Source organism: Lissotriton vulgaris, chromosome 3_1 (assembly GCF_964263255.1).
Source record: "Lissotriton vulgaris chromosome 3_1, aLisVul1.2, whole genome shotgun sequence".
NCBI classification, from domain to species: Eukaryota; Metazoa; Chordata; class Amphibia; order Caudata; family Salamandridae; genus Lissotriton; species Lissotriton vulgaris.
The window spans coordinates 296,916,775-296,935,467 of NC_141689.1; the positions used below are offsets into that span (position 1 = coordinate 296,916,775).

General features: G+C 43.1%; 1 protein-coding gene across 1 annotated transcript in view; it reads right to left on the minus strand.

Annotated features, from left to right (window-relative positions):
* Positions 1 to 6,350: 6,350 nt before the first annotated feature.
* Positions 6,351 to 18,693, minus strand: part of CCBE1 (collagen and calcium binding EGF domains 1) — an 824,981-nt gene continuing 812,638 nt past the window's right edge. Inside the window, exons 8-11 of the mRNA XM_086960489.1 lie at positions 18,190 to 18,329; positions 18,078 to 18,113; positions 16,650 to 16,685; positions 6,351 to 7,053 (exon numbers count right to left, since the gene is read on the minus strand). Of these exons, the coding sequence (XP_086816615.1) occupies positions 6,820 to 7,053; positions 16,650 to 16,685; positions 18,078 to 18,113; positions 18,190 to 18,329 (446 nt within the window). The 3' untranslated portion in view covers positions 6,351 to 6,819. The remainder of the gene's footprint in view (positions 7,054 to 16,649; positions 16,686 to 18,077; positions 18,114 to 18,189; positions 18,330 to 18,693) is intronic.

The following is an 18,693-nucleotide window of genomic DNA, read 5'->3' on the forward strand; positions in this document are numbered from 1 at the left end:
AAAGGCTTCAGAAAGAAGTATCAGAGGCAGAACAGCAGAGCTGGGTTAATGCAGGTTATGTCAAGAGGGCTATGGATGAGATTTGGGTTTCAGGAGATGGAAGACCTGTGTTGTCAAATTGTCTTTTGCCTCCAATGGCTAGGCATTATCATGGCCCGACTCATGTATGGAGGGATGCCATGGTCAGGTTGTTTCAGCAGACTTGGTTTAATCCAGATTCAGATTGATGGCTGAATCATTGTGTAACAGATGCATTATTTGTCAACAGAACAATATAGAGAAAAGGACTGCAGTGACATTGTGTCACATAGGAAGATCAGGTGGTCCCTTCAGCAGGGTGCAGGTGCTGTTCATTGAGATGCCTGTGTGTAATGGGTTGAGCTATGCCCTAAAGATTGAGTGTGTCCATTTTTTCACGCTGAGTTGAGGTATGCCCGACTACAAAAGATGGCAGTCTCACCCAAGTCAAGCTGCTTTTGAGGGAGTTAATTCCTAGGTTTGGTTTCCCGACTTCTCTGGAATCTGACCAAGGCACGCACTTCAACAATCTTGAGAATGCTGTGTGCAGCTTTGCAAGTTGAACAGAGACTGCATTGTAGCTATAGACTAGAGGCTTCAGGTCTGGTAGAACAGATTAACAGGACATTGAAATCCAGACTTGAAAAAGTGTGTGCTTCTACGTCTTTGGAGTGGCCAGATGCCTTGCCTCTTATGTTGATGAGTCTTTGCAGCATACCTGATCATGGGACAGGATTGTCCCCCCATGGAAATCATCATGGGCAGAGAAATGAGATTGCCAGCTGTAACTGCAAATGCACTTATGAACATTACAGATGACATAATATTTGATTAATGCAAAGGACTGGCTGACGTGGTGTGCTCTGTATCTCATCAGCCTAAAGCTGCCACAGCCCAGTCACATCAGGAGCTGTGCTATGACCTTAGACCAGGGGACTAGGTCTTGATGAAAAAGCGCGTGCAAAAGAGCCTCGCTGGTGTGGCCCTTTTTCGGGTGTTTCTGGTCATGACAACTGCTGTGAAGTGCGGAGGTCCTCCCAATTGAGTGTATTCTGCCCACACTCACCGAGTTCATGTCCCCTTGATGATGTAACAGCACCTCTTCCAGAAGTGCTGGTGGTGATTGAGAGATCACAGGAGCAGGTTAGGCAAGCTGCAAGGGGCCAGCAAGAATCTGAAGCAGCACTTGTTCAGCCTGAGAGGGGTCTTGGAGAGTTGGTAGCTGAAGCTGAAGCAGGAGAGTCTAGTCCTGTTGTTGAGAACGAACCAGACTCAGACTCTGACAAAGGGCCTAGTGATGTAGAACTGCGAGTGGCAGCAGGAGAATATTTGCCGAGAATACAAGGAGACTAGTTCCGCAAAGAGAAGAAGGCTCCAGGCCATTCTGAAAGATACTGAGGATTCTGATCTAAGTGACGGAGGAGGTGAGGGGACAGCACTCAGAAGATCAACATGAGCAACGGTGCCCTTTTGGAGGCTTTCTTCCCCTGAATGGACTGACTTTGCTGCAAATGACAGAGTGAGAGAATTTAGGGAATTCATGGATAACTGTGGAGATCCAACTGAAACTTTGTGAACTTGACCTTCAGTTTGATCTTACTTTTGAACTTCCTTTGTTGCTAAGATTAAGCGCCTTGATACATCTTATCTTGGATGTGACCAAATTTCCTTTCCTGGATGTGAGTGAATTCCCTTTGCTAATAAATGAACTGTGACATTTAGTTCTGGAACTGATTGTTAATGAACTTGAACCATTCCTTATCAGAGACATTTATATAGACTTTGTAGGAGAATTAAGAAGAATACCGAGGCCCAAGTCAGCTGAAGGAGTGTAAGGTTCTCCTTTAGAAGAACACTAAGTAGGGCTAAGGAAGTCTCACAAATATTTTGTACATATTTTCATTGAATATCATTTGAACTTTGTTTTTGCCATTTGCACAGGTGGGAACCGACAGAGAAGACGCTGCTGCTGGTAAGTTCCACCCAGCGGTTCGTGTGAGGAAGCAATGGAAGACAATCCTAACACTGGTAGACGTAGGTACATAATAGCAAACACACTAGTGTTTGTTGTTGTAGCACTAATTATTTTGCTTGTAGAATTATATCTGTCTACATCTTATCCAGTGGAGACTAAGGGGCTCATTAGGATATCGGGCGGCGGCGATCCGCCCGAAAAAAAATACAGCCCGCATAAGAATTCCCCTGCCACATTACCACGGGAAGACTGTCTGCCCTTTTACCACCGGTAGGCAATCTGGCCGATTGCCTACCGGGCGGAAAAGCAGTTTATATGGTGGCGGTGTCTGTTAGACACCACCATCCATATTAGTATGCAGGTGGGGTGTTGCCTTTCTGTTTGCGGAAAGCAGGCGGTCTTTTACATTGGGGGCCCGTAGCGGGCCCCCAGGGATTCTGGGGGGTGGTGGGTGCACATGGTGGGTACCTGCCACATTGTGCATGGAAGTGCACGACATGCTGAGAGCACTGCCCGCCGCAATATCAAGAATACAGTATGCGCACCCACCAGTGTGGCGAGCGCATCCTAATGTCACCAACGGGACCCCCGCACCAATGGCGGGCGGTCCAGTTCCACGAAAGGATGGCGGGCGGACAAAGTCTGCACGCCATCCTAATGACCCCCTAAGTCTATAATCATTTATAAATCCTCATACCCAAACGGTAAAGTCTTCTATTCATTAGATGAGACAGAGCTACGCATATATATATGTCTAGAGGCAATTATTTAGCAAATGCTTAATTTAAATTGCTTTATCAGTATATTGATAGTTAATTGTTAGTATATTGATACTATGGATGCCAGGGATTGCTATGTTTGTACGCAACTGCCAGCTACCGAGGGTATTACCTATTACTTATCACCATAGTCCATTGACGTATGGTATTAACTGTAGTATTTATTTGCCTTCTAACAGCGGTTGAGAAGATTTTTTTACATTTGGTTGAAGACAGGAGGATACATTTGTAATCTAAGTCAAAAACAGACGAAAATATTAAGAATGAACAAAAGTGGTCTAAGTGAACTAAAGAGGAAATAGTGCATTCAGTGTCAGGAAATCAAGCAGCAATCACTCTAGATTGGAAACATAAAGGGAAATTATGTATATTTGTGAAGCAGTCTTCATTTGACAATTATTTTGTGGGAAACAGTGAGTATGAGCATCTATTTGAAGTTAGGGGAAATTGGAATTTATTCTTTGATGGGTGATGATCCTGTTATTCTTAGAGACTTCTATATTTGTGAAGCACATGCTTTTTTCACGTTGCCCAGAGGTTAGTATGGTACTTGCTACCTAGGTATACTTTCTCAAACATTTATCCTGTGGAACATCTCATTGACTTTGTGTGGCAACAGAATTCCGGGCTTAAGTGAGGTGTTGGTGCTGGAGAAGTAGTGGGAGATATTTTTGGTGCAATGATGGGTTGATTTTGAATGATATTAACATTAGAAATTGTCCACTATAATGGATAGGTTGGCGACTAGTACAACAGGAGCTTTATTATTTATAGATATGGAAATGGTGGCTGTCAGGTTATGGTCTTGCAAAACCGCCTTGCATTAGACATCCTGCTCGCAAAAGAGGGCGGAGCGTGCCAGATGTTTAACGGTCCAGCAAAGTTGCACCTACATTCCTGACAAGAGTAACGATTTGAAGAAGTGTATTACAAATACTTCTGACTTGCACAAGGATTTGCAGGAGTTGGAAGCAACACGTACTTGGGAAGTCACCTGAAACGTTTTGGAAATCTGGGAAGTGGAATTTTGGGTGTTATTTTGAACCCCTTGGGTTAATTGCCGCTGATGTAATATTCTTAGTTGTGATCTTTAAGGGATATAAGTGCATGGAAGTCAGTGAGTGAAGAGAAAGAGAGCAGATTTAGAGCTAGAGGTGACTCATAGTCGATATTAAGAAGTAATGAAACGTCTGGAAGAATCTAGACAAAAGATGCTAAAAATTACATGGCTTTAGCTGGTCCATCTGATAAGATCAGATTTTAAGTTGTGATGGCCATCAAAAGGGGGACTGGAGCAGCTTCATTTTGGCTGCACCCTTTTTAATTTTGACCATGCCATATATACGTGTATGTGGTCTCATGTATTTGCGTGATTTAATATCATTAATGTAATGTGGTAAACTTGAACAGATATAAAAGGGGTAGTTACTGTCTAGAGCAGTTGACCTCAAAGCTGGGGAACTGGTTCGAGACTCAGCAGGGATGCTCAACATCCTGTGATTCTGAGAAAATCACAATCTCGCATTGCCTAACAAAATGAATGTGTCCATCTGTAACGCAACAGGTGCTCAAGTAAAGCGCTCTGATACCTTTGGTCGTGTTTGGGCTATATAAACCCCACCAAAATATGAATGTGCATTCTAATGCTTTCTTTACATTGTCACTGAATTGCAGTGCTCATATATATCTGCATTTGGGTGCTTTGAATAATATTGCTAATTCCTGTATAATCACGCGTTAATTTATATGGTAATCAGCATGTACATTATGACTGTATATGTATCCATAGCCATGCATTTAAATGTGTACTGAACGATTGCTACGTTAATTTGACCAAAGGACTTATACATTTGGATTGTAATGTTTAACCTTCAACGTGAAAACTTGCCTGGGTTGCAATGTTTTTCTCTCCTCTCCAGGTACATTTGGATGATCTCATGGTTACTTAAAGGCACAATGGATATAAGAGTAAGTGAGGCTCTGGAGGAGTATTATTGGCAAGGACGAGAAGCACTAATGAACAAAGAGAGGACCACTGCCTGTGCTGTATAATGAGACAGAAGGTACCCAAGGAAGTTCCAAGGGATGGCTCAGAAGAGGGGAATTTTCAAGTGTAGTTGCCATAGTTTCACACTGAGAAGGTGGGAGAGCCTTCAGACATGTGATATGGGATTCTCAAATGTTCTTTTGTGGGTTTAATTGGTTATAACACTTTAGCTTTAAACAGATTATTTTTAGACTTGAAGGGAACAGACTTCTTTGCTTTTTCTCTGTTGCGTAGCTTTGACTTGAGAGAACTTCTACAGAAGGTCTCCACAATGGTGACACCCTTCTGCTTTATTCTAGCAGCTTAGGGTTTTCCCACTCATCCTAACTAGGGGCCCTATTAGGATGGCGGACCTGCGTCCGTCCGCCACCCCAGAGGAGGAGGGACCATCCGCAGGGGCAGCGGCGGTCCCTCCGTGCAAATTAGGATGTGACGCAACCCTGGCGGTCACATCCTGTATGTTTAACATTGCGGCGGGTGCTGCTTGAAGCAGCACCCGCGGCAATGTTAAAAATGCATGCTTCGCATTTGCATGCACAAAGCGGCAGGCACCGTGCGTGCCTGCCGCTTTGTGCATGCAAATGCAGGCGGGTACCATAGGTACCCCCCATGTGCACCCCCCACCCCCCCTTCACCATGGGGGCCCGCAACAGGCCCCCAAAGAAATCACTGTATGCCTTTCCACGGCAGAGAATCCGCCGCAGAAAGGCATCTGTTTACCCCCATCCTAATATGGCTGGCGGTGTCTGTTAGACACCGCCTCCATATTAGAGCTTTTCTGCCGCGGTCGGAAGGGGACCTTGGCGGAAAAGCGGCGGACGGTCTTCCTGACCCCCAGCCATCCTACTCTGGCGGGGGGCCTTTGAAGGGTCCGCAGCGGTTTTTCCGCATCCTCCGGGCCAGCGGACACTTCCGCCGGTCCGGAGGATGCGGAAAAAACGCAATCCTAATGACCCCCTAGGTTAGACTTCATTGAATAATCTGGCCTTACTTATGCATAGGCAAGGAGAGCGCAAATTATATTCTGACAATCAAATTCTGTTCCTAATTTTCGGCATTGCCATTACTGAATATGTTGTTTGTTTCCTGTTGTTAAGGCTTAATTTTGTCAGATGGTTTGGTCTGCCAGTAGTGAATTTGTATTTTTACAATGTATTCATAAGACTGATGTATATCAACTAGGCCCTGAGTTATTAATAAATCTATGCTTAATCCCAGCTGCCCACGTTGAGTCCTCACTGTGTGGCCAAATGGGTTACACTGTAAATTGAATTTGTGGATGTTGCTAACTCCTCTTTATTCTTCAGTCAACTAAAAAGCTCAGTTGCAGGGAGATTTGGCAAAGGGCCCCAGTGCTCTAGCACTACTGAGCAGACAATCAAAAATTACCAAGCACCTTGAACACTTTTATATCCATAATTAGGAATACACGTATCTGCAGACATATAATAAGTAATTCCTCTTTTTCTCTATGCAGTCTGAAACCATATTGAAGTATTGAAGGACTCTATAAACAGTTAACAAGCAGCTGTGAGGGTATTGGTACACGTTTTAATACATATTTGTGGAATTTCAAGGATCTTAAACAAAATTGAATGACTGACAACAATGTTTTCCACTGAGCGTGATGAATGTTTTAGGAAGCAGTGGACACCACTGTTTAGCACTAATATTGCTTCGCTTACTTAATTGGTTAGTATGTGTATTTGGGCCATTGTCAATTGTAAACAGATTATAACATTTATGCAAAATTGGTCCAATGTGATAAGATTGTTTCTTACTTTCCTTCTACATGTACCCCAAATATGCAACTCAACAGGGATTATCACTAAAATAAACTACAGGTAACTATAGGACTACACAGACGATGGTAAAGCATGATACATTGCGATAGGCAAGGAAGAGATTGGAAAATAATATACATATTTTACATTCATCAGTGCATTTTTTTTATACATTGTACATCTTTGAAAAAGTACAGTTCGCTTCAGCCAAAGCAGTTAGTGCTGATGTTTTTTGTCTGTTCGTGAGTCCTTTGGCACAGTTCTTTTTTTATAGTCCTCTCCAGATCCAAAGTCTACTGTATCTTGATAGTTTGTAAGTTCCCCAGGAAAGGGAAACTCCTCTGTCGAGGAATGTGTCCGGTGGCCATACACTTTCTCCTGAAGTTCAGCAATGTCATTCCTGATGTCCGCCATCATGAGGAGGAGGAAGTCAAAGGAACCAGGCGGGCCCTGGAAATAAATAAACCATGGTTTATTCAGCATGTGGGGACCACACTGACAACAGACTCTAGGATCTTTCTGCAGAGTGTGGGTATAATACACTGAGGAGTACATATTGCATGCAAATAAAATAAAACATGAAGTATATTATCAAACATAAATTATATTATCAGACCTAGGGTGATAAATTGGCCTGGGCAGAATTTCGAATATGTTGGAGTAATTGGAGTAATTTCAGTAATCCCGCATTACTCTTTGACGTGAAATTACTGATAATTAAGCCATTATGCCTCCTTTGTGGAGTAATTTGTGAGGGACAATCTTTCAGCAAAAGCACATTTAGAGAGTGCGAACGACCACTCCGGCTCACTATTCATGTTCTGCTGCATTTAGCGCTATTTCTTAATACAAAATGCATCCTTGCATCTGTTTTGGACTTGGTGGGGCATTTTTGTGCCTAAAAATAGTGCTAAATGCAGAACTACTCTTGCATTATTCGAGCATCATCTCTTATTATTCATAGGATGTTCTGCATGATTAATCCTCTAATTTCCCTTTACAAGAAGTTTCAAGAGTAGATTTGAACTTTTTGGATTCAGGACTCTCTCTTCATAATAGGAAAATGTTTTAGATCTGCAAAAGGGCTATTCGGTGAATCATGTCAAAATGCATAGGAAACAGTAGCCATCATCGAACAAAGAAACATTATTGAATGGCCATTGTTGGCTATTGTTAGAGGTACATGACAAGGTAAAGAGAACTGTACTTTCTTTACACTCTCTACACTCAATGTCCCCTTTAATAGTTTAGGAAAGTCATCTTTATGAAGGTCTTTCAATAGGCATGTATGTTCTCGTATATGTATAATGTTGTCTTTTGTGGCTGGTTTTCTTTGATTCATTCAAGATTTCAATCCAATATTGGGTTATCATAACATCATTTAGACACTAAAAAGTATGTTTTGTCATCTACATTAGTGAGAACATTATTACAATTGCTAAGCCCTTGTGTTAAAATTAAACACTAACTTACACAGATGAAGGCCCCATGTCAAGGCTGTGCCCTAAACAATCACAGGTACTCTTATGGATTAGTAAAACCTCCTTCAGCTACAAATCCTGTTTTGTTCATCTGGTCACATAACCCACCCTGAGACTGCTGTCAGTAGCACTCTGTACTTTACAGTGTCATAGATAAATATAATTATGAGGTACAATGATTTATCTTTAGGGTATCTATGTGTTAGAAGGTGGTTCTGACACTAGGGGCCGCACAGATTGTTTGCTTTTTGGGCACCTAATTGTTGAGCTTTTACTGTGGGGGAGCCTCATAATCTGGGACTCATCCACAGTGAACTCATAAGGAGGGAGACTGCATGGAGATTTTACTGGTGTCCCCCTGGCTTGACTAGGCCGCTGTAGCTGGAGTATGGGGCACCGCGCTGGATACATGCAGACACATGTGTACATGCGTGTGCACATGTGTAGGGGCTTCGCAGGGGAGATTCCTAGCGTGCGCAGTCCAGGAGCAGGTACAAACTGAATGGTGTGGCAGGACCTATGCAGAACTGGGTGGTGACATGGAATAGGCTTTACACTGGAAGGAAACATGCCAGGGAAACTCAGTGTGTTTTAATGTGTTTTTCACTTCATTATTCCCTTATGGGGAAGTGGAACCCATGGCTAGAGTAACTTCCACAAGGCCTACAGATTACAGACATGCACTAAGGTCCAGTATGGCGGATGTGAAAAGAAGTATTCTGCAGAGTCCAAAGTCCTATTTGTACTGCTTTTGGGTCATACAGAACTGTCATATTTCTCTGAGCCAGCCATGACCAGACCCAGGCTGAGGGATGACCTCAGCTGGATGGATTGATAACCTTTCTTCCACAAGCTAAGGCCTCCTCTCCACAAAGAAGAAGATGGGTGGGGCTACAGGCTCATCCATTAGCAGCTGTCACTGGGTGCCAGGCACCAGGCTGCACCAAGGAGGGAAGGCAGTGAGGGGGGAAGGAGTTGGGTTTCAGATGCCATGTGGCCAGAGACACTGGACGACTCCATTTTGAACAACCCAGAGGCTGGACAAGAAGGGGGGAGCAGGGGCAGGGAAGTGATGTGTCGCTGTTTGATAGGACACACAGAGACTTCCTGCCAGACCCCTACTCAACTTTTAAAAAGTACTTGCACAGGAAGAAAAGCTCTCTCTGGGGTGTGGTCTGCTGAGACGAAAGGTGCTGGAGCCTGGCGCAATGGGCAGTTGGAAGGAGGACACCCCTGACTGCCCCCCCAGGCCTCTAACAGCACCAGAAGAAGAGCCCAGGACAGGTGGGCAGAAGAAGAGGCCTCTGCGCGGGGGGAAGAGAGACGCAGGGAGCCAGTGAAAACCGATCCCTGCAGAATGCACCCTCTTGGAGACCTGGAGTACGAAGGAGAGTGCTCCCAGTGGCTTGGGGACGCCACCAGGAGCAAGAAGACGTGAAAATTGGGCAGATCGGACCCCCGGGGGCTGAGATATGGCCCCGGAAGGTGGGCAACCTTTGACCCCATAGAAGACCGACGAGGAAGCGCGTGGGGCTCCACCGTCGGTCTCAGAGATGCCCCCGGGGTGGGTCAGGTCCCGGGGCTGCCCCGAAGGAGAAGTAAAGCCAGGGTGTGCCGTCGCGCTTCCCGTGAAGGTGCCCCCACGAGGTGCCAGGAGCACACCCTGGCCCCCACCGAAGATGGAGGCAGGGAGTGCCGTTGTGCCCCCCCGCGAGGAGGATGGCCGGGGAGCGCCGTTGGCCTCCCTGTGACAATACCCACATAGGGCGCCAGGAGCCCACCCTGGCCACCGACAAAAATGGCAATGGGGTGCACCATCAGGAAACCCTATTTAGAGGAGGAGGGATTTGGGACCCCATCTCAGGGCCCCGAGGTGGAGAGGGGGAGCGCCATCGCCCCAAAAGATATCCAGGGGCCCGGGACCCCATCCCCGGGCCCCGACATAGAGGAGAAGGCTGGGGGAGGGCCGCCGCACTCCCCCGAGGTCCCAACGGGACCGCTGAGTCTGCGTCTGCCCACCGGAGCGGTCAGACCAGAAGTGCTCGGCCGGCTCCCGCGGCAGCACAGAAGTGTGCTGGCCACGCGGGGAGCCGCAGGGGGCAGCCAGGGGTGGGCTCCCCGGGCTGCCCTCCAACGAAGAAGGAATGCGGGGGTCCCAGGTGGGACCGGAGCCCCGAGGAAGACCTTCAGTTGTGTGAGGGGCCCAGGTGGGACCGGACCCTGGAAAGGAGGAGGAGCGGCTGGGGGTGGGCTCCCTGAGCCGTCGGAGCCCATCTGGGGGTCCAGGTGGGACCGGGCCCCCCAACAGGCCCAAGAAGCGGTCGGAGGCCATATCGCAGCTCTCCCCGGAGCAGCGGGAGAGCCGCTCATCTAATATTCAGCGATTCCCATAATGCCTTGCAGGCCAGGAACGGCCTGCAAGGTAAAACCATCATTTTCTTTACTTGTGGTGGCCCCAGGAGGACGGGGTCACCACCACTTGAAGGTGCAGGTGCTGGGGGAGCTGCTGGAGAAGCGCAGTCTCCCCCCTGCACGAAGAGAAAAGTCTCACCCTAAGTGTCTTGGGGATTGGAAAGAATAACCCCTCAAGGGCTCAGCTTGCATTTATCACCTTCTGGGCTGGAACTTTTGATCTTCAGCTGAGGGTGAATTGAAAAGTACTTCATGGAGTGAAGAGTTGAGGTGGTGGATGTCTGGAGAAGGAAATCCCCTGGAGGTGAAAAAGTGTAATTGCACCATAAAGGCTTTTACTAATGTTATTCTTTATAGATGGATTCAAGTTCATGTGTTTAATGTACATGATTAAGGTGGAGTCATAAGCAAAGGGGATTTAAGTGGCTAGACATTCCTGCTAGGCTGTCTGACTGTATTTACTTAAACCTGTGATTTTATCTGTGATGCTTTTAGGAGCTGTAATTGCAATGCATTCTAATGATATCCAAATGGTATGAGTACTGTCGCTCTAAAGTGATTCGTAAACATGTATTCTTGCTGCTGCGCTTAGGTGAAGAACCCAGACTGTTAGCCCTTAAGATATAGATGCGCATACCTTATGGTCGGTAGGAAATGCTCACTCAGGGTTGTGTGCCACCAAGGCAGGGTTACCTATTTTAAATGCTGGTGGAAGTACTGGGTGAGTCGCCACTGGGATGGTGCCAGTGCGCAGGGCCCTTGCTCCAGGTTATGATCCACTAACTGCATTGGGGGGTAAGATGATGTGCATTCATGAGAGTGGTGGTACTAGACCCCACCCCTCCTTGCAGGAGGGGAGGAGATGTTATGCAATGTCACAAAGTAATTCCAACAGCTTATGTATATTTGGAAATTGGTGCATAGTATTGTATAGTGTGTGTGTTTAATAAATGCACTCTTACTTTTATAAAGCAAATTACAGACTGGACAATCAATTATTGAGTGTTATTTTTGCGCACCTGCAAATGGCGAATACTAGCCCACACCACCTCCCTTAAGTAAGCCTCAGACTGCTCTGCAACGCTACCCTCTGAGAGTCAGGCGCTACAATTGGGTGTTTGGTTCCCAGTGAAGGACAAATGTAGTCATATTATTTGTGCAGGCCTCACATATGCTGCATCGTTTTTCAACACTATGATAATTAGGAAGCAGCACCAACCATGGAACCATCGCAATGGATTAATTCTCTGAGGTCATTATTGGCTTGTCACTTAACATTGATCTGTTAGTCAGAGGACATTTCAAGGCATGGGCAAAGTGGGCTCCGGCCCTGGGCCCAGCCTTTCAGGGAGGCCCCCTAGAGAGCCAAATCTGTTCTGCAGAGATTCTTACCCTGATGACCTTGAAAAATTCTTAATTCTTTTTTTTAAATACCATGTTCCCTTAATTTTTCTTTTCATATGGGTGATATGTGAGTCTATTACAGACATTTTGCAGAGAAATGTTGTGTTTGTTTTATGCAACATCCATTTAAAGCCTTTTTAGATTAAAGCAGGACCTCACATATGAGAAGTGAGAGGGTGTCACAGAGATTATTTGCAGTAATATTAGTAAGCTGCTGCTTTGTTACAATATTAAATACGGGAAACATCCTTTACAACGCAACTTTTACCACGCAGTGCTTTTACATCGCAACTTTTACAACGCAAACCATTACAACGCATTGCGCTGGGGGGCGCTCTAGGATAGGGAATAGATTTAATTTACTATCCAACACCTTCCCTACTATCCACGGGGACTGGAGTTGGAATACTAAATTAAACTATTCACTATCCAGCACCCCTCAACACTATGCGTTGTAAAGGCATGCGTTGTAAAAGTTGCGATGTAAAAGCATGCGTGGTAAAAGCATGCGTTGTGATGTCATACATCCATTAAATACACAAGTCACAAACCTTGAATATTTGCTGGAAACACATGTAGATTTAGCATGAGTGTACCTGTACACTGTCAGGGACCTGGCCAAATAAGGTATGAAAAAGCTGAAATTGGATCATCAATTCAAAGCTGTTCTGAACAGCGGACACCACAATGCCCTTGGCCAAGGGTCCCTAAAAAACCTTAAGATGTTCCTGCTGCTAGTGATTCAGAAAAGACCCTTTCATCATCATACAAAACCTCTTTTCACCATAGAAAATAGCTAGAGTCCACATAGATGTTAAACTGGTGGGTGATTCACAGGGCTGTTCTCAACCACTGGTTGCCTTAACTAATTCTTATGGGGATGACAGATATTTGTGATATGTGTCTGTATCTATGGGTGTCCGATACTGCTATTGTTGGCCATTGATTACTTCATATAAATCCAGGACTTTATTCAACCTGCACTTGCACTCCCTCTCCACTGACGGAACTTACATAGGGCGCTCCTAATCGTTTAATTGTAATGTTACATTACTCTGTAGGTCGATTGCCGAAGCCTGCTGATCTAATTTTTGCTTTTCTTTTTGATGCTTTCTGTGAAAATGAATGCAAATTGTTGAAAGAAACTATTACGAATGTAACTACTAAAATGTTTTACCTTTTCGCACCCATAATATTTGTTTTTTTCATATTATACATCCAACATTTTTATAAAACAATTTTTAATGTTATGGCCATTTGTTCAAGGGTAGTGTACTGAAAAAGTTAAAATATCAAAAATAGAATTTCAGCATACACTGTTCCTTTATGCACTAAAATCATAAATGGGGATCCAATGGTTGACAAAAGAAAATAGTGGGAAGAACAGAAAACCCTACTGTAGTAGGTTTTTAGCAGCGCTTCCCTTATGCTTATTCCAACTTCTGAACAACTTCAGAAAGCTTTTCCAGGCCAGATGAACTTTGTAAAACTCCTGTCTCCAGCTCTTACCCACTTACATTTTGGGAAAACTAAGAAAATTCTGTGCTTACAATGTGAGTGTCTCAGCAGCTGATAGGGGGACATTTTTTTCAATGAGCGTTAGACTTTCCAATTCAGATCTTGATGTACAGCCACCAAGATGTTGATGATGACACAGATTTACCTGATGACCATTGTACTTAGTGAATGTGCTCTATACCTTATGTGATGCTGCCAGTTCCCTGACCATCTGAAGACCATGTTAAAGATACTGAGTAAAATGAGAAATAACTATTTGCACTCCTCTTACTGACATGGTGAGTTGTAAAACTGAGCACTTAATGCAAATAGTAAAACAGCAAGGAATAGAATATTGAAGGCTATTAAATGGTTTTTAGTTTCGCTATTGCCGGGTTTGGTTACTCTTGTATGCTGTCCTTTTGATTATATTTCATTCTCTCCCTATGTTTTGCCTCTGCATAAATTATCTGCACAAGGTTTAAGTTACTGTTCACTTCCTATTTGCTTATTCCTGATACTTTTAAAGCAAGGGATGGTGACAGAATCATTTACAGTCATTCACTGCTCCCTAGTTCCTATTAATAGTTAGTAGTCTAAGCTATGTTGTCGTTCCTAGACCCTGTAGGACTTTCTATGTCAAAAATTATTTTCTTTATATTTTTGTCCATTTAAGACTGTTTAAATTTTTATGTCAGTGTGCTTACTGTTTGTAGAGATGTCCCTTCTGGACCCACTTTGGCTTGCCCTTAGTTTAGCAAATTAGGTGTTTTAGGCTACTTCTTCTTACACAGCCACACAGACCACCTTTGTTTTTGTGACGTTATTTTAAAAATATGCTGTACATGTTGCTTTGTTATTCAGTGATTCTTCTTGCGATTCCGTGAGTACATAATGTCCAAGGTAGTCTAGAATACAAAACTTCATGTTGTACTGTTTTCTGCTCGGTCAGCAACAGCTGCTAACATTTTAGACAGAACACGGTAGCCCAGCTGCAGCCTTCTAACGCAATAGTTTTATTATATAAACTGTGTCTTGTCCCTTTGGGGCCAGAGAGACGAATTCCAGCAGAGAGACCTGCCCTTGAACGAATTAACGCCAGGCATTAGGGTTCATTTCTAATCCCGGAGATCACTAATATATCCCTTTGCCTTACAGATAAGAATAGACCCAGACAGATAGATCATTTGTCATGATCTAATTTTTTATTGTTTACTGTCTGCTAGTAATATTCATTACTTTGCTCAGTTGTATTTGCGTTCTTATCACAGCTCATCTGCTTCATAATAGACTACGGTAGTTTCAACAAATGTATTGTTAACTTACATCAGTTCTTTCTTTTGTTTACTCGGGGCATGCTTAAGTGAAGGACGAAAGGTGATGATCTGTGTCACAGTTCCCTTGGGGACTTGAGGGTAATGTTCTAGCTTTGCCAAAATCACCTGCTACTCTGGCAAGGTTAGGAGTTCAGATGAGGCACTGTGAGCTAGCCCAGATTTGGGACAAAAGGTACTGGTAGACGTGGTAGAGACACACAGTCACTAAAATCTGACGTCCTGTCATCACAAGGCACTTTTTTGCTTTCCTAGCTGAATCCCTGCAACAGTGGGCCTTGGAACATTTATTGATTTGTATTAACGTGAAAAATAAACTTAATAAAAGCTAACTTGAGGAAAGCAACCTGAGTAACAGTAAGAATATGAAGATAAAATAGGATCTGTTAATGGGATTGATGTAACGCAAAAAAACGTAGCGAACAACGAAATAAAACCATTGATTTTGCACAATTCTTGAATTTAAATCATGAGATAGACTGCATTACAGGATGCTGCTTTGCCCTCTGGGCTTTGTGGTTTTTCATTTCCAGGACCTCTCCTGTGTATTTAATTGCTATTCAACAGGAATCTACATTTTATATATTGCCATGGCTCTGGGATACTTGCCTTACTAGTCACACATGGAATTGTGAGTTGGGAAACATGAAGATATCACAAGATATGGAACTTCAATTTTTAGTTGTTTTTTCCATAGGTATTTCCAGTTGGTAGTAATTATTGCTGGATGTGTTATCAAGTTTTTAAAATACTAATATAAAAAGACATTTTTGACATATCATCATTAATGGTAAACAAAAATATTTTCACAACGCCTTCATCAGAAAAGATTTTCAAGAGGCTAACCCAACTAATGAAAAATTGCAAGTCAGTGAATTTTCACTTTCTTTGAATGTTCATGCTACCAGAAATTGCCTCAGCTCAAACTAATGAAATATCATCTTTGCCTGAAGGTATAGCATCTGTCACCTTGGCAGATAACCACCCTCCACATTTAGAGATTTCCACCTGCCTTGATTGCCTTTTGAGAAGCCCCCGCCACAGCATCTCCTCTGCAGGCACTGTAGCTTTCCTGAGAGGCCACCATATTTCCAGCAGTCATTCAGCAAAGTTTTTTTGCTTTTAAAAAAACAAACTCCCAAAGACACCCTGCATGTTTTCTCATAGTGTGTTGGATACGTTTTAGTCATTCCTGTTTGGGCTCACTAGGAGTTTCCAAATGGTTAGAAACAGGAAAAGAACTACGTCAGAATGGCTGCCCTGAATAGGGGTGACAGTATATAATGCGTACATCATTGGCCCGATTGAGGCAGAGGAAGCTTCTCTGGTAGAAATATGACAGTTGGCCCTTCTCTAAATAGAGAGGTGGGCCAACTGTTTGATGTTCAGAATACTTTGCCACATTTGTGGTGGAGTACCTTGTCCCCCTAACTCTAAATAAGGCCCTATGTTTGCTTTACAATGGTTGGAAGAAGGGAAGAGGGATGAGAATGAAGGTCCCTGCTGGTAAATGTTTTGTATGCACTGGACACTGGGTAGCATAGCATATTTAATGCGTGAAAAGTCCATAAGTCTTCTAATTGCAGGCAGCAAGAAAACAGAAACGTAGAACAGAACATTATTAGTTAGGAGAAAGTCGGCAAGAATGATGAGACTAGGTATGGCACCTTTTATAAAACCAGGGACACCTGATGGTCCAGGTCCTCCAACTAAGATACAAAGTAGAAATGAACATTGTGTAAAGAAATCCATTGTAGCAGATAGGTGTTGTGCTTTAGCTGAATGTTTGAAAATGTGTTGATTACAATTAGGCCATACAATGCTTTGCATTAAGTATGTAACAACTTAAGTGGTAATTGTTGGTTTTACACTAACCATATTATTATTAAAAATACATAAATTATATACATTTACTTACCGGGGTTCCTCTTGGCCCTGGAGCTCCTCTGTCACCCTGAAAACAAAAGTGTATTTTTGTTTATGGGTGCCTCTTTAAGGGGACAGATGGTAAGCAATGATCACATATCCTTGTTATACAGATGACAAAGTTTGCTTTTTTGTATTATTATTTGTATGATTTATAATGTAGAACAGTGTACACATAACACTTTTAGGTGCAACAGTAGGAAACAAACAGTATTAGCAAATGATAGTGTGAGAGGACTAGTCCAGAATTTAAACTGAATAAATAATTTGCAATTTTCAGACCTCTCAGAAGATAAAAGATTTCTCGTCATTGCAATACTTGTTATGCCCTTGATTGCTAGAACCCAATCTACCTTGTGGAGAATCGTGTAATGGTGGTTCAAATAACTACAAAGTGGTTACAATGGTTTGGTGCTCCTCATACAAAGTACTCACCCGTTTGTAATCAGAATTGGGGTCAACTGCAGCAATGTGGGCTGTGAGAGTCATTGTGCAATTACACCAAACTACACACTAGAATTACAATGTCTAATGTTGGTCCCCTTTTCATATGGAAGTTTAGGTCAAAAACAGTTTTCTCAGTATTGAATGTTACCACTGGCAAAATTAGAGCAAATCAATTTTCACCCTGGTGTAAACTCCCTAGGCTACAATATGTATTGCAGAGGCTACACTAATAAACCAACATCTACCACACAAAACTAAGACCCAGCTACCAAAAGCCACTTGATGGCCTGAGTGAGCTAAGGGGCTACTCCTTTAGAACTACGGGTGGGAACACCCAAGGTGTCCCAGCTCTCTAAATTATCCTTAGGTGTGACACCGAAGGCAGCAGTCTGCAGTTTGGGGCTTAAACTTTTACTAAAAATTAAAAAGTGCAGTTGACCAAGGCAACAAGATGATGGAGATGTCAGATCTATATATTTTCTTGGGTCTATTGTCATTATAAATTGTTTGCCACTCCAAATGAACACTCTTCAAAATGTTTGGACATTAATTGATATAGGAAGCCTTTCTAGTTTATTTTGTTTGAACATCAATCCTCTCCATATACATTAATCATCAAATTGGCTCAATTAACATTTATATAAACTGGGAACCTTTTCATGTTACAGATAAATTTACTTGTGCTCAATTCCTAGTAAATTTGGAAGCATTCATTAATCATGTGAAAGAGTTAAAGATGTATTAATGTCCATGTTCCTATATATAAAAGTGAACAAATAAAAATAAATTTGAAATAACTTTCATATCTATCTACTTATTCCCACTATATTAAGGAGCAATTGTATCCACTAAGATCTTTGAAATAGACACATAAATAGCTTCCACGTCACATAAATAAATATACAACGTTAGAATTTGTAGCACCTGGTATCAGACATTAACATGCACACTTAAAGCAAATATGTATACACACCTTTGTGCCATCCCTCCCAGCAGCTCCTGGTGGACCCTAGAGAAAATATACAGTGTGTTAGCACATAGCTAGGGAGATTAGAACATCTTTCTGATACATTTCAAATACTAACCACTGGGCCCCTCCTGCCTTGCTTGATGTGAGAGATGTCTGGCGATGGTCCGATGGGTCCCATTGATCCCCTGGGGCCTGCAGGTCCTGGAGGCCCAGGTGGTCCAGGATGACCTGAGCTTCCTTTTGGTCCTGGTGATCCTGTAAAAATTCAAAATCCATCTAGCATCAATGCCCATTTACCTGTGCATTACATAGAGGGAAATACATGAAGGCATGATTTTGAACTTTAGGTTTGAATATTATATTCTAAAGTAATTCAATGTACTATTATAATCCTAAGGAAGGACTGGACCATTAACAACACACATTGTTCGAGAAGTTGTGCTGAATTCCTGTTTTAGGGGCTCCAGCCATACTGGTAAACAGAAAAATAATCTAGCACACCGTATCTGAATGGAGAAAAGTGCAAGCAGTATTGAGCAATATAAATTCTGTTGAATGATCAATTTCTTCCCAGTGTCCTAATCCAGTACTGGGGTAATATATATCATTTGGATATCTT